Source organism: Oxyura jamaicensis, chromosome 1, assembly GCF_011077185.1.
Source record: "Oxyura jamaicensis isolate SHBP4307 breed ruddy duck chromosome 1, BPBGC_Ojam_1.0, whole genome shotgun sequence".
Lineage (NCBI taxonomy): Eukaryota > Metazoa > Chordata > Aves > Anseriformes > Anatidae > Oxyura > Oxyura jamaicensis.
The window spans coordinates 179,051,915-179,069,258 of NC_048893.1; the positions used below are offsets into that span (position 1 = coordinate 179,051,915).

Below are 17,344 nucleotides of genomic sequence, written 5' to 3' on the forward strand. Positions count from 1 at the left end.
CTTACAGAGAACAGCCCTGTTACATTTGTGACAGTTCATGTTTTTGGCTGATTATAAATCATGGAATATCTCAGCTGAAGACTTTAAGGAATCTACAGTCTTTAGAATCTTAGAATCATAGGATCACAGAATCATAGAATCACAGAATGGTTTTTATTTTATATGCTCTTCTGCAGTTTGAGCAGGAGCAATTCAGAGCACTGTCTGAAATGTGGGGTGTATATTGCAGCCCACAAAACCACTGCTTTTATAACATGATGATGCTCAAGATATTGTGCCTAACCATAGCAAAAGACTAAGCAGGGATATTTGGAAGTATATGGACTATATGCTAGAGGGGATTGTGGAGCAAACTGGGAGCCAGACCTTCTGGTTCATACTGTGTGACAGGAATGAGCAGCTTTTTGAAAGGTAGATGTATAAATCTTTGCCCAGGTTGAAAGCGGCAGGCATTTAGGAGCCCGCCTGGTAGCCCTCTGATGGTGTTTGGGCAGTTAACAGTAGCAATGGACACTGTTAGTGGATACTGATACCTGCCATGTAATAATGTTCAACTCTTTTCTCACTACGAATCATCACCTTGGATGAACCATGAAAATAAATGTTAGCTTCTTATCAGTGTTATATTTTACACACCAGCTTTATCCGATCCGTTAAGGTAGAGTTGCAATCAGCCTGTCTAGGCTGATGTAGATATTAAATTAGCATGTCCCATGTTCCCACTGTGGTCCTTTCTCAGAATGTGTTCCTACAGATTTGCAGACAGGTGAAATAGTGATGGCAGTGTGTCTGAAAAGGAACTCTATGAACATAAAATTTGCTGGATCTATTAGATGATTTAGGTACTCCTGAAGCTCCTGATTAATGATAGCATGCAGAAACAAGACAGGAATGTGTGGCTGAGATCAGAAGGGGCAAAGCTGTGAGGAAGTTTTCCTTTCAAAAGCAATCAGGAGACAGAATGACTTCAGCCAAAACACTACAAAATTAAATTTTACTTGTCACACCTACTCCATTCCTCTGGCTCTCTTTACCCTTGTAGTCAACTAGAAGACCACTGAAACAAAATGTTGAGTTTCAAAGTGAATTAAGCCCTGACTACAGTGATGCAGGACTCTGAAAATACATGTATGAAATCTGTTCAACACATTTTGAAGGAACTTATGATTAGCAGCTGGAGGAAAGCCATGATGAATTAACTGTATCTCAACATTCATATGTTTTAGATTGTCCTCTTTTGCTGTAAATGTTGTCCCTTTAATGAGCACACAAGTAGGAAAATCCTTTCAGCAAATAATTTACTATGGAACATGTAGAAGCTCTACTGAGATGGTAACCAAAAAGCTTTGTAGATAATAATATGAATCACAGAATCACAGAATTTCTAGGTTGGAAGAGACCTCAAGATCATCGAGTCCAACCTCTAACCTAACACTAACAGTCCCCACTAAACCATATCCCTAAGCTCTACATCTAACCGTCTTTTGAAGACTTCCAGGGATGGTGACTCCACCACCTCCCTGGGCAGCCTGTTCCAATGCCTCACAACCCTTTCAGTAAAGAAGCTCTTCCTAACATCTGACCTAAAACTCCCCTGGCGCAACTTTAGCCCATTCCCCCTCGTCCTGTCACCAGGCACGTGGGAGAACAGGCCAACCCCCACCTCTCTACAGCCTCCTTTAAGGTATCTGTAGAGAGCGACAAGGTCGCCCCTGAGCCTCCTCTTCTCCAGGCTGAACAAGCCCAGCTTATATGCATATGAAGTATGCATATAAAAATTCTATTGTTTTTTATATGTTTTATCATTCTGTTTTGTAAAATAATGTGGAGTATCCTCTTCAGACGTTTTGTTTTAATGTTTACAGTACTAAAGTCTCCATACAGTTTTCTCTGGAGCTGTTAAATTGAGGTTATGTCAGACAACTCGCAAAATGTCCCAATGGGATTGAATATTTCTGTATCACATTGTGTCCAGAGCAATCCATACTTTGCACACCTGAAAACAACTTCTATTCCTTCCAGTCCCAAAGGAAAGAATCAACAAAAAATATTCCACTGAAGAAACTGCTCTTTCCTATGGGAAAGGCAGACTTTAGTTCAGCATTGACAGCAATAATGAAATCCTCTCACTTACCATGTTTGTTCCAATTGAAACAAAATAATGAGCTGGCTTGGTTCCTGCAGTCATACAGTTTACAGTTAGAGTTACATTGCAGCAGATACTGAGGATAAAGTTGGCAATGACCATTGGTTTGGAGACCCTTTTTATACTTATCAGGTTATAAGGGAGAAGGTGAGCTAAGAAAACCAAAGAAATTGTCCTTGTAAAGCAGGTGATTATTTGTTTGTCTGATAATTCCAGAAACATTAATTGAAAGATAAAATTTCACGTGACTAGATATGTAATTTAGAGCACTCATCCACTTTTATTTTGTAATTATTTTAAGGAAGCTCAATCCAATGTGAGATGAGTGTCTAGGATACTTATTTATTTATTTAGTATTCATGCTTAATGGATTATGTTCTGTTTACAGGCTTTATCTGGGGTGAAATTAAACAGATGTGGGATGGTGGACTGCAGGACTACATTCACGATTGGTGGAACCTCATGGATTTTGTAATGAACTCCTTGTACTTAGCAACAATCTCTTTGAAAATTGTTGCATTTTCAAAGGTAATTTTTATTTTATTTTTTAACTTCAGCAAAATATTTAAGTTAACTGAGATTGGCCCTGTTCAGACTTTCTTTTGTATTTGATGGTTCTCAGGTGTAACAAAGTAAGAGATGTTAGATTTGCTCACTGAATCTTCTGCAACTACGATAAGAAGCTAGGCCAGAATAAGAGCAAACAAAAGATTACAAGTTATTTTTTTCCCTATTTGGACCAGACAATCTCTCTCTTTTGTCCTGAATAGTCATGCTATAATATTCTTAGAAAAGGCAAATCATTCCTAATACTTACACTGCTTGCACAATGTTATGTTTTATGTTAGTGTTCGGCTATTTTCCGGTAGGAAATTACTGCCCCTAAGAAAACGTTACCCATTATGCCAAACTTCAGGGCAGGACTGCATGAAGAATATTTACTCAAAATTAGGGGAGGGGGGGAGGAAAGAGGCAAGCTAAAGAGCAAGATTTTAATTTTGTTTTGAAAATTCATGATAAATGATTAAAAAGTAAAGCTGAATAGGATTGGTTGGATATGTTCATTTTGTCACCTGTTTCACAAGCTTTTTATTACCAATGTTTGAAATATCTTCTAGCAAAGCAGCCGTTCTTTGCAAAACCACAGAACATGTTGCATTTTCTATAAATTCACATTGAATATACAATAAATTATAAAATCCTTGTAAAAATGAAATATTTACATCACAAAATGGTCTCAAATGCAAGGAAACCACTTCTGAAAGCATTTCTTAGTATCTGTCTCAGACTTCTTGTCATACCCAAGATAACAAAGCCTTTTTTACTAGCCACTCTTGCAGCATTACATTTCAGCTGTTTCAGGTTTCCTTACACCAGCTACCCCGTATGTGTGAAAGGAGAGTCTCTCCTCTGCCAAGGTATTTTTTTTTTTTTTCTCCCCTCCTCTAGAAAGAGAAGAGGAAAAAGCTATCAAGTAGCTGGTTATAGCTCCCTGTCTTTCCCCCCCCCCCCCCAAGACTGCTGCTACTCCCATTGCAGCCCTTCCATAAGCAGAGAGTGACATAGGAACCTCTAATTTATATAACGTGATGACTATCCACAGGGGTCCACATCAGCTGATCAGGATGACCAAAGATTTGATTAATTGACAGAACAGCCTCCTCCTGTCACAGAATGTTTCTGATTGTAAACACTTGGAAATCTTCTCATTAAAAGATATTTGGAACTGTTGCCTGAAAGAGCAAGAGGCTCAAAGATGTGGGGAGAGCTGTAATATAAAGCCATCCTTTTTACACACAAGGATGCCTCATCATAAAGTGACTGGAGAATAGTCATTTCACTTTCTCAGGTAACAAAGCAAGCGATTCATTGAAAATACATGTTTCAAAGGAATTGGAGATGGCCAATTATTCACTTTAGAATGATATTAATTACAAGACATAATAATCCTTTCATCTCCCAGACAGTTTCATCTTATGGCAATCAGATTCCAAGGTGACAGTATCTGTGTTAATGTGCATCCATTACTCTCCAAATCAGTGCTTGCATGTCAATCATAATCAACACGGTTCATAAAGCACTATTTTTGGCTCTGCAGCTAATATTTTTTTTACTGCATGTGCAATGTTGCACCCAAATACTTTTTCTGTTCTTCTTTAAAAGAGCCTCAGTTTTGGTAGACAATTGAAACACAGTGTGCAAACAATGAGCAGAATAATGCAGAAGTAACTTACTGCCCCAGCCATGCTTCAAATAAGTAGCTACAGCAGAGTTTTCCAGCTCTGAGCTGGGGTTTTGAAGGTAACAAGGTAACCACATTTTGATACAAAACTTTTACTTTCATTTCCTAAACCTTGGAACACAGGTTTTTCAAAAAGACAGCTATTCTGTATTTTTTAATCAAATCTATAAGCAAGTTTTTAGATGTATTTTACCTTTCTGTGAATCACTGTAGCAGCTCAAGCCACCTAAGAAACCATTTTTAACTAAAACCTTTGAATAAAAGGATGAGAACGCCCTCATATCGCCTTTGTGATAGATGTTCCCAGAGGAAAAACTTACTGTTTGTGGCCCATTCTCTGACTGACACACTAGACAATGAGATGGTTATTATTAACAGCAGCTGATGGGGTAGTGTAAAACATACCAAAGAGTGTAATATCAGGATGAGGGAACTGCTAAGACAACTCACAGTTATCTGCTTCACTGTAAGCATTCAAATAAAATTACTATATTTCATAATTTTCAAATGCTTTTTGTCTCTGTATATCAGTGTGAGAGGTTTTTAAATTATCCAGTATACCCACTGAAAATGCTCTCTCCTTGATAAATAGCTTGTGATTATTAATAGTGCACTGTCACATGTTTTATGTGAGTACAAGAAGACTTAAGCAACACATCTGTTTTGATCAAGGGTTATAAATATAAACAGAAGCTGTTGAGCTCTAAGAAAAATGGATGCTTTCGTGTTTTTGGAAGATGATTTATTTTGTACTGATAGGTTAAATGAGGTGCAATGATAAGTCGTGCAGACACTGCTTGTTCTGTCTTAAATATTTACTGGGCTTGAGCATTGGACGCAGTGCTTTTTTCCAATTGTACTAGAGACAGCATGCCAATTCATATTACTGATTATGTGCGTCTCAGCCACTGACATGAAAATCTAGTAGGAAAATGTTCCTATTCAAGGCAAAAACTCTGAAGAATAACTAAAAATAAATTATTTGTCTCTATATTTATTATCTTAATGATCACCATGTCAGATCCATTCTGCTTAGTAGCAAATAAGATGATATTTCTTTACTGCCACAAGTTCTGCAGAAGCTGACAGTTTTTCTTCTCCCTTTGCATTGTAAAATGGTTTTGATTGATGTTCCACTGGTTTCACAGACCAAATGTTCATCTAAATGAATATTAACCCCCAAGAAAAATTATTGACCCCATTTCTGAGTGTAATTAATATTTTAAAGATCTTTGCTAGCCCCCTCTCCACTTCCTGACTCTTCCTACTTTTAATTCCAACTTCCCTACTCTGAAATGCAGCAAAATTAATGTAAAGTTGAGGCACAAATTTTAAATAGCAAGAGTTCACATGCATTTACGGCCTCTGGGGAAAGGATTTAATGTTTTTTGTTTGTTTGTTTGTTTGTTTTGGTGTTGATGGTGATTTTTTTTTTGGTTGTTGTTATTGTTGTTGTTCTTTTTTTCTCCAGTGGATAAAGTTATTTAAACTTTCTTTTTGGTAATAGAGTCAAGGTGTGGTGGTTTCACTCAGCTGGGCAGCTCAACTCTACCACAACCATTCTCTCACTCCCCCTCCTCAAAGGGAAAGGGGGAGAAAATATAATAAAAAGGGCTCAAGGGTTGATGTAAGGACAGGGAGATCACTCAACAATTATCATCACAGGCAAAACAGAATCAATATAGGGAGATTAATAAAATTTATTGCCTATTACTAGCAAGCTAGAACAGTGAGAAATAAAGAGAACAAACTAAAAACACCTTCCGCCCCATCCACCTTCTTCTATATCCTCCCTGAGTGGCACAGGGGAACAGGGAATGCAGGCTTCGGTCAGTCCCTGACACTTCATCTCTGCCACTCCTTCACAGTCACTCTCTGCCCCTGCTCCCCATGGGGTCCTTCCCACGGGATGCCGTCCTTCCCGAACTGAGCCTGCAGGGGCTGCCCACAGGCAGCAGCTCTTCAAGAACTGCTCCCACACAGCTCTGTACCATGGGGTCCATCTCCCAAGAGCAAACTGCTCCAGCACGGGTCCCCCATGGGTGGCAGCTCTCCACAGACCCCCTGCTCCTGCGTGGGCTCCTCTCCACGGGCTGCAGCTCCGGCCCGGGGCCTGCTCCTGCGGGGGCTCTCCATGGGCCGCAGCCTCCTCCAGGCCACATCCACCTGCTCCACCAGGGGCTCCTCCACGGGCTGCAGCGTGGAGATCTGCTCCATGTGGGACCCATGGGCTGCAGGGGGACAGCCTGCTGCACCAGGGGCCTCTCCACAGCCCGCAGGGGAACTGCTGCTGCCTGCCTGGAGCACCTCCTGCCCTCCTGCTGCACTCACCTTGGGGGCTGTAGGCCTATTTCTCACCCCTCACTCTCCCAGCTGCTGTTGCATATCGTTTTCTTTTCCGTTTCTTAAATCTGGTTTTACATAGGCACAAACAACATCGCTTATTGGCTTGGCTCTGGCAGGTGGCGGGTCTCTATGGAGCTGGTGGGAGCTGGTTCTGATCTGACATGGGGCAGTTTCTGGATTTTTCTCACAGAGAAAAATCTGCTGCCCCAGCAGCCCCCTGCTAGCAAAACTTTACCATGTGAACCCAGTACACAAGTGTGTCATATTGGACGCAAGAGCATATTCAACACTGAGGTGGCCTGATCTACATTTTTGTTTGATCTCTCTTGGTGATTTCATGAAATCTACAGTTTATGACTTTAGTCCTAAAGAAAACCAGCATTCTTCTGACAAATAATTCAGACATTAGATTTTCATTTGAATTCCTCTGAATAATGACCAAAAATTGTTACCTTATATTCCTTGGGTGATATCATACACTCATCATACATTTGCTTTGATGTTCTATAGTTCATATGCTGCTCAATTTGTTTTCTGATCTTAATTTTCTATTGACATGTCCCATGTATTTCTTTCAACCCATAAGCTTATGATAGTCATCGTTCAATCATGCTTTAAAAAATGGCTGACTTTATAACCTATCAACAGATTGTGTTTGCATTTGAAGTGGAGTCAGAAATTCATCAGGGACACAGAATAACAAAACAATAACTGCAGAGAATTGAAATCTGATTTACCACAAGCTTGGCATTGCTAAATGTTCTTCTCTAATTCTGCACAATATGGGTTGTTTAGTTCTTGGCCCTAAACTACATTTTTTCTTACCTTAATATATATATATATATATTACGTATATATATATTATAGATATATATACACACATATATGTACATGTATATATATATGTGTGTGTATATATATATACACTTTCATTGTTTGTTTCTGGTTTTAACATACCTAGTTTCTTTGCTCCTCTGCTTTCTTTTCCTTTTCATGTAAGCTTCTTTGTTGTCTTAGTTCTTTGATCTTGCTAGATTTCTTTTCAGCATCTTCATATCCTCATATCTCTGCCTCCTCTGGTTAGTAAGGTCAGTGGGGTTTTGTTGACAGAGCCATTTCATACTCATTTCATACTCATACTTTATTGTCTTCTTTCAGCTAGTATCTTTCACAGATCATTTTCAAACCTACTTCTCAGGCCTTTACTTCTCTCACTATATATATATTTTCTCTTAAAGCACATCTTTTCAAAACTAAATTAGTCCTCATTGTTCACTGTTTATGACTATGAGACCTTTTGCACCACCTCCACACATAAAGGAAGCATTTGGGTCCAAGAAAGGTAGTCAGTAAAGCTGAGATAACGCTGTTGTGTTGTGACTTTGATTTTCCCTTTACAGACCAACGATCACTTGATCTTTTCTTATTTGGATAACAAGAAATAACAAATAGGGTTGTGTTAATTTGTTAGACTGGGATATTCTGAAGCTGACTTTGAACACACCAGTTTTGCATCTCAGTCCTGATCATCACTGATAAAGTCCTTTCTTCTCCTCTTTTCCTTAGCTTCATAATTTCCTTTAAAAACTGACATCTTGTCAGACTACTTCTTAGATATCTAAGATAACTGTCTCCTACCCCAAATCATATAACTAATAATGAGAAAAATAAAAAGTTAGACCAACTCATATGACCTATTTTATTTATCTGCTTTCCTATAATAGAAATGTGAATGGTGACTGTAAAAGAAGCTGACAGAGAGCTTGGATGTAGCTGTCTTCATCTAATTGAATATGATCCTTGTTGTCTTTCTACATCATATGCTATCTCTGTTCATTGCCATGTAGTTCTATGTTTTTCTCAGAAGGGTATTTCCTTATCATTTTAAAAAATTATTATTATTTTCTACTCATTTATTTTTATTTTCTACTTTTTTTTTTTTTTTAACTTGCTTGTTTAACTTCCTTGGAATCTACTAGTACATGCCTAAAATATGTTTGCAGCTGGATGCTTTTGTAACTACCAAAAATTCCATCTCTTCTCAGTTTTTTTTTTTTTTTCCACAAATGGATTTTACCTTATTCCTGTATACTTTTCCCTAATCTGAGCATTTATAGCACTGTTCAGCATCTAATATTTGCTTGTACTGGCAACTGTTCCCAGTTATTTAACAGTTATGAGTTTTCATACACCGGGACTTTAAAGTGCCACCAGAATTCATAGTAATATATTGTATAACATTATGCAAAGAAAGACATTATAGAAAACACACAGAGCAGTTCTCACCTCTCTTTTCTCAGTAACCATTGTAAATTTTCCATATTCATTTTCTTTGTGCTTTAATCTCTTAGCTGGGGGCTCTGGAAACTCAGTTCTGTTTTCTACTACCCGTATCATCGGTCTTAAGGCAATCAGAACTGAACTGAAAGTCAATAGTAAATGAGGCAGAATAGCATCTCTCTTGGAGCTACAATGTCAGATATAGTAAGACTCGATTTTACAGCATGGTCATTAGAGAAGGAGATAGTCTAATGAACAGAGTAATGACCTATGACTCCAGCAGGACTGGGTTTAATTTGCTGCTCTGTAGAAAACAAATATCACTGGTGGTTGACGCATAAGGCAGTGTGGTTCCTAACTCAGCAGCAGACAATTCTCGAGTTCTGCAGTTCCCATCCCCCAAACTGCAAGACTGTCAGATACTGTTGGGACTACACTATGACTACTTATGCAAAAATAAAACTGCCAGGGATTATTGTCATGTACTGGCACTCTCACCTCTCCTACAGTTTGATTAAAGCAACGTCAACATGGTAGGGTACTGTGCCAACTAGCACTGCCCCAGAAAATGCCCAGATCCCATCTGCAGTTCAAGAGCAGTCATGTTATTTGGAGGCTGAGCGTGGCGTTGAAATGTGACACCTGGCTATGTTACATCTGGCCACAGTGTTAGGGAAGGGTACCTTTCCTTACTACTGAGGACACATTCACCAACTCTGAAGGATGCATCTGGGTGGCCCAGAGTGGGTAGATACAGGCTGCGCTATTGTCCTTCTTTGTATCTGATTCATATTATATTATCCCACGATATTAGAGTACTTCATAGCTTAGATCCTGTCCTCTGATACGTCCTATAAAGCAGATTAATGAGACCCCATAAATAATAATGAGTCTGACATGGTAGTTAAGCCTTACTTCAAAGTAACATCTTTCATCTTCAATAAATGTTTTGGTAGAGCTGGAACAGTAAAGAATCATAGTCCCAGGCATGAAACTCTTTGATAATGAGATACATAAGCAGTTTTCCATGGTTCATTAAAAAACACTTTTTCTTTATTTGTCCATTGTTTGTGATTAAGTGATAGATATTCTATCTTATTCCTTGATTGTTTTCTTCCAACTTTTTCAAAGTTTTTTTCTGTTTCTATCCATAACTGTCGTATCTTCACTGTTCTGCAAAAAACTAACTTACTTGTTTCTACAGTTGAACTTTTCATCAAGTCTAAAAATCCAGATGTTCAAAAATAATTTTCTTAGAAATGTTAGACATGCTTTTGCTACTGTAAAAATCATAATCAAATGAAAAGCACAGTAAAACAAAAGAAAGTATAGGCTATTCTGCAGGTGGAAATAAAGGACAAGTATCCATACACCATCCATTTTAAGTTTTGCTAAAATACAAAGATCTCAAAAAGACATATTTCTCTCCAAAATATGTTTATTTTTATTGTACTATCACCAAATTAATGGAACGGCTTGTAAAGAACCAAGACACTTTTTTTTTTTTTTTTTTTTTTTTTTTTTCTGCATATAAACAGCGGAGTAATTGTTTTTCCCTTCTGCTTGTTTTCAGTATAGCGGGTTAGTTCCACGACAGAGCTGGGACATGTGGCATCCGACGCTGGTGGCTGAGGCCCTGTTTGCAATTGCAAACATCTTTAGCTCTCTACGTTTGATCTCATTATTCACTGCAAATTCTCACCTGGGACCTCTGCAGATATCTCTGGGAAGAATGTTGCTGGACATTTTGAAGTTTCTCTTCATATATTGCCTCGTGCTGCTAGCTTTTGCAAATGGATTGAACCAGCTGTACTTCTACTATGAGACACAAGAAAACAAGTGTAAAGGGATACGATGTGCAGAGCAGAATAATGCATTTTCAACGTAAGTGGCTCATCTACTTTTAACCCTACTCCAATATTTTACTCATGTAGATATTTTTCACAGTAAAGAGGCTGTCTTTTTGTTCCCTATTGTTCTTACAGTGGCATCCTGACAGATACTCCTAAAGGCACTCTAATAATAAATAAATGAATGTTAACATTGTATCAGTCTGTAATAATATTCATCCTATAGCGGGATTTTTTAAAAGTGGGATTTTATTATTTACTATCCTAGCTGCTGTCCCAAACTTATTTTAGAGAATATTGTAACATTTAGTTGTAAAAGCACAAGTGCTATATGAGAGTGGCATGTTTGCTTTTTAATATCCCCATTCTCTACTAAAGTAAACACATGGTAAAGACAGTAATGCCCTTCTAATTACAGAGCACCTTTTTATCTCAATGATTCTCAACACAAAGTAGAAATGGCATAAATTGACAACACTGAATAGGTACAAAAATACCATATTTATTTTAACATCTTGCTAAAACATAGTTGATGATTTACTTTTGGATCCTTGTTCTACACTCTAAAGACAAGGCAAAGGGGCAAAATACTTCAAAGATAAGTGTCCAAAATAAGATCTCTAAAATGATATCTATCCTTTAGAAGTTTGAACAGAATCAGCCTTGTACTCACAGGTTTACTTATACATTCAACATTAGATATCTAGAGGTTCCTATCTGAAACATTCAGCCAGTGTTTCTCCAGAAAAAATATTCCATATAGGTTGGCTGTACTGTGAATCATCCACCTCAATCAATTCAAGAACATTTTGTCATCAGGGGAAAAAAAAAATGAATAATCTGAAAAGTATATGCATTGGTATTATACAACTATTCCTTTTGGGTTTTGTCTTTCAGATTATTTGAAACGCTGCAGTCTTTATTCTGGTCTATATTTGGACTCATCAATCTCTATGTGACCAATGTGCAACCAAAGCATGAATTTACTGAATTTGTTGGGGCTACCATGTTTGGTACCTATAATGTTATCTCTCTGGTTGTTCTACTCAACATGCTAATAGCCATGATGAATAATTCTTACCAGCTAATTGCTGTAAGTTGATCATTTGTAATATATACCTTCTCTCTGTTCCTACATCCCATTTTTTTCTGTCAGAAAATCTTTTTTAAAGACGGAATATAGGATTTGTTCTAATTCTTTTGCACTATTCTGGAAGGACACAGAAACCAGACCACGGCTGGGTTGAAGCAGAGGGGAATTTCCCCAGAACTCGGAATGGGGAAGAGGTGGCCCCACTGTAGAAGTCATCTTGAGGATAGAGAAGGGTGTCCTGAAGCTGCTGGCAAGTGACAAAGGCTTCAGCACTGCCCCAGCTGCTCTGTGCAGGACCTCTGTTCTGAACAAGACTCAGACATAGATTGTTTGGTCTCTATTTTTAATGTGTTGATTAACCTTTAAAAGGCTGTTATTTTGTAGTTCTTATATAGTACGAATATATAGTGAATAGGAATTGGATGCCTGCATTTTGTGGACAATTTGGAACCCACTAACAACTGAAATAAAAGGTCATGACACCTCATTAAGCAGTGCCTTGTTTTCCTGTGTAATGAAAACTGTCTTTATCCTTACCAGAGCTATTTTTATTTCTCATCTCTCTATTATGAGACTAATGAAATTAAACACTGGTGTATTGTATAATAATTCAAATATGATCATGCAGAAAGCAATCAATGAAAGAAAACTTCACATCCTTAAGATTTTTTAAAGGGCTGCTTTTTTTTTTTTTTCCTATTTTGTAAATAAATTACATTTTTTTCCACAAAATAAATGTGTTTATATAACAGTAGTTGATAAATTCTATTACACAATACCATGACATATTAATGTTCATCAAAACTCATTCTGTGGTAGAATACTTTCCTGATAAAACATATAATCAAAACATTACTGTTTTGATTATAGTAAATCTGTCTAAATATTAAAAGTTAGGGTTAGGTCTATAGATTCAGTTCTTGGCTACTATTTTTTGTTGTCCAAAACAAACTTTATTCCTTTAAATTTTTTGTTCAGCTGCTAAGACATAACAATCTTTTCAAACTCTAGGTTTTAGTTTTGATTTTCTTTAACTTTTCAAAATGATGCAATATTGTATCAAATTCAAAAGAAAGAAACATTCAAATTCCAAAAAAAAAAAAAAAAAAAAGATAAGAAAAAATAAAAAAGAAAACAACACCATAACCAATTCCAAATACACAGTCTTGAAGTAGGAGAAAATAATTCTGCTCAACTCAACAGTATAAGTAACATCATGATTTGTTATATAGGTTATTTGTAAATTTCAGGGGCTGGCAACAACTGAGAGAGTGCATGAGGCTTACAGACTTGTTGAAGCTGCTACACAGCAGAGTAATTAGAGTGATCTATGTGGAACAATGATGAGCTGCTGCTATTATAACAAAACATCTCTACCAGAGATGTAACATTTTTCTGCTTGTAATTATCCTTTGTTGTTTGAGAGACTGTTAATTATTTAAAAACCTGTAGCTAAGCAAGAAAGGTTGAAAGTGGAGATATACTGTATGTATGTAATATCTCTTTATTGGAGTAAACCAGCTAAGCTTTGCTTTGTGTTAAAAAATTTCTGCAAAAAGAAGGTTCCAGTATTTTAAAAAGAAAACTCATTAGAGTTTCAGGGTTTTTCTAGCATTAGGTTCAGGTTTTTTAGAGTTTTTTTACATCTCCTTAATTACAGCCACATAGGTGTTGTTGTGCTTTTTGTTCACAGGATCATGCAGATATTGAGTGGAAGTTTGCTCGGACAAAACTCTGGATGAGTTACTTTGAAGAAGGAGGGACTCTGCCCACTCCTTTCAATGTCATACCAAGTCCAAAGTCTCTCTGGTATCTGATCAAATGGTTATGGAGACACCTGTGCAAGAAAAAAATTAGAAGAAAGCCTGAAAGTTTTGGAACAATAGGGGTAAGACCTATGTGCTACTCTGCTGTTAATCCTCCTCTTTTATATACAGATAAGTCTTTCTCAGCCTTACAGAGATGGAAAGGCTCTGAATTGTCAAATAATGTGAACAGGAATTACAGAGTAATTCTAGAATTCAGAGAATTATTTTATTGTTATTATTATTTACATTCATGTCAATGTGTCTGACTGGAGAGAAAACATCATTGGATTTCTGCACAATGACAGTATAAAGCATGACTATGCCTCATCCACAGATAATTCAAGATTAAAAGCAATATAAATAGAGATCAAATACAGATACTTGTCTACCAGTTCCAGAGTTCTGGTTAGCGCTCTCCAGCTCAAGTGTCACAATTCAATTTTGATCAACATATCATGAACCACAGAACTGTATATAAAAAACTTGTTATGGCATATTCTCTGTCTCTCTACATGGAATGAAATGGGTTTATATAAAATCATTCTTACCAAAAACTGTTCACATTAAATAAAGCATTTTGAAAGGTAACCACTTAGAATTGCTTATCTGAATCTGCAGGTAGAGTTGTTTAAGAATCATATTTTTGCCCTATTCTAATAGTGCTTAATAGCAGTGGAAATTTCTAGGGAAAACAAAAAAAAAAAAAAAAAGGAAAAAAAAAATAAAAGAGGGGAAAAGAGACACAAAGGGAGCAAGAATACTCCTGCATTTGGATTCAGCAGATGTCTGTGTAATATCTCAACCACAAACTCTCTGGTAGCTGCAGTGCAAAGCAAATTTGAATGTGTTTCTCATATATTTATTCAGTTGAGATTCTGCAGTAAGCAGCACAATTTTCCTATATTGTCAGAGGAAATAGTTTGGTAACAACCTGACCAACCAACAAGTAAATCTCTCTAGGAATATTTCCTTCATTCCATATATAAATCAAGTGAGTACCTTGTTAACTAGACTGCATTTAGACAACTCCAGCATAAAAAAAAAATAAATAAATAAAATAAAAAAGTTAACAAACAAATCAATCTATTGCAGGTAAACTAGGGTAATTAAGGGAGACCATATGATTGTCATGTATGGGTAAGGGGAAGAAAGGACTGTAGTCCTCATGCTGTTGAAACTATTAGCAATACACCAAAGAAGCTGTGAGTATGTTATGATTCTTTGCTGGACCATTATCTACAGACCGTTACTCTACGTACCTTCTTTTCTTCTGTGCATTTCTTCCCAGTTTCCTGAGAAAATGAGAAATAAGTAGATTTTTTTCCTATCTATTCTCCCATCATATCCTGGCATTCAGCTTTATCATCAGATACGCCTCAAGGAACAAGTTTGCAGAGATGCAGATATATGATAAAGAGGCAGTGTGACAAATAAAACCATTTCACATTTCCTTAGCTGATTAGTAGATTATGCACTCCGTGAAAAGCTTCTAATCAGGCTTATTGCAATATCCTGACCTTGTTGGACATTGTGAACGGAAAGTATGCTTCACTTAGCTGTCAAACTTGTAGATAAGAAAGAAAGGAACAGAAAAGGAAGCTTGTAAAACATGAGAATGATATTGAAACAAACTAGCAACTGCAGAAAAGAAACACCAAAAAATTCTTTTGGATTAATATTAGAAAAGCAGTGAAGACAAATAAGTAGCAACTCAGATAGAAATAAAAATAAGCACATGAACTGAGAATGAATGGTGAAGAACTTCAAGAACAAAACATCACTGTGTAACCTAGCAAAGAAAAGAAGTGCAGAGAGCAACTGTAGGAAAAACTGTGAATTTTTGTTAGAAATAAAGAAACTGATGTACTTGAGTGGGGAGGAGAGTGGGCAATACTTCCAGGCATTTGTTGAGCATTTGGTAGGGATGATTATCTAGTGTAAACTGATAGAATGATATTAAAATTAATGGAGAGATGCCAGTGCATAGCAGCTGAGTATCTATACTTGGTTAACACAATATCTGTGTTTGACTGGGACAATATCTGTGTTTGACTGGGACAAATTCTGAATACACTTATACATCCCAGAAGAGCCTTCAGGACAATATCTTCTGACAGACTTTCAATTCAGGATAAAGTACTTTTTATTTATTTATTTATTTTCCTTTTTTGCCTCTCAACCTGCAACTCTGGGAGTAATCTTATTTCTGGTTGTCTGGAAAGAGGAATAAAGAAACAGGGTGCTTCCTGCCCCCTGCTGATTTACATGGTGAAAATGTAAATGGGGGTTCAAACAGATCACCCCCTGGTTCCTGCAGCTACCCACAGCTAGGGGAATAAATAACAGCTTCTAGATATCAGCAATTTGAGTTTTGCAAAACTGTTGCAGCAAAGGGTCAACAGGTAGAGAGTGTATACACAAAGCTCATTGAGAATTTTTTCCACATAGCATTTTCCTTACAACCTTTTTGTTTGTTTGTTTGTTTTATTTTCTTTTTCATAAATATATACCAGTTCCAAAAAAACTTTTTGTTGGGAAAGACTTAACTTCAGGACAGAATTTCTCATTGGAGCACATGCTAAAAATAACTAATAGTTTGGGCTATGGGAGACCCAGGTTCACTTCCATTCTCCAGTAAGTATTTAATTATTTATTATAAGCAGAACAGCTCTGACAAGAGGTGATTCCTGTCCCAAAACTGTGAATCATAGTCATAGAATCGTTTAATCATTTATGTTGGAAAAGATATCTAAGATTATCAAGTCCGATCATTAATCTAGCACTGCCACCACCGAACCATGTCCCTGAGCACCTCATCTACATGTCTTTTGAATACCTCCAGGGATGGTGACTCAACTACTTCCCTGAACAGCCTGTTCCAATGCCTCACAACCCTTCACTGAAGACTTTTTTCCTATTTTCAACTTAAACCTTCTCTGGTGCAACTTGAGACCATTTCCTCTTGTCCTCTTGGTTGTTGACTGAGAGAAGAGACCAACCCCATTAAAACCTTCTTTGAGGTAGTTGTAGTGAATTTTAAGGTCTCCTTATCATTTCCTAATCATTTGTGACCTGCTGGCCATACCCTTTCTGATACAAGCCAGGATGCTGTTGGCCTTCTTGACCACCTGAGCACACTGCTGGCTCATATTCAGCCATCTGTTGACCAATACTCCCAGGACCCTTTCTGTCGGACAGTTTTCCAGCCACTCTTCCCCCAGCCTATAGCATTGCATGGGGTTGTTGTGCCCCAAGGGCAGAACCTGGCACTTGGCCTTGTTGAACCTCGTGCACTTGGCCTTGGCCCATTGGTCCAGCCTATCCATAGCCCTCTGCAGAGCCCTCCTTCCTACTCTTGAGCAGATCAACACTCGTGCCTAACTTGGCATTATTTGCAGACTTACTGAAGATGTACTTGATAACCTTGTCCAACTCATCAGTAAGGATATTAAAGAGTACTGAGCCCTGGGAGATACCACTTGTGACTGGTCACCAACTGGATTTAATTCTATTCACCACAACTCTCTGGGCCCAGTTACCCAGCCAGTTTCTTACCAGGGTGAAGACACTGGGGGAAAA

The 17,344-nt window shown here is 37.5% G+C and overlaps 1 protein-coding gene across 2 annotated transcripts in view; it reads left to right on the top strand.

Moving 5' to 3' along the window:
- TRPC4 (transient receptor potential cation channel subfamily C member 4) overlaps positions 1–17,344 on the top strand; it is a 165,634-nt gene that overhangs the window by 135,267 nt on the left and 13,023 nt on the right. For both annotated transcript variants that reach the window (XM_035323993.1, XM_035324002.1), the window contains 4 exons: positions 2,535–2,674; positions 10,588–10,898; positions 11,762–11,957; positions 13,651–13,845. In XM_035323993.1, coding sequence (XP_035179884.1) covers positions 2,535–2,674; positions 10,588–10,898; positions 11,762–11,957; positions 13,651–13,845 — 842 coding nt within the window. The remainder of the gene's footprint in view (positions 1–2,534; positions 2,675–10,587; positions 10,899–11,761; positions 11,958–13,650; positions 13,846–17,344) is intronic.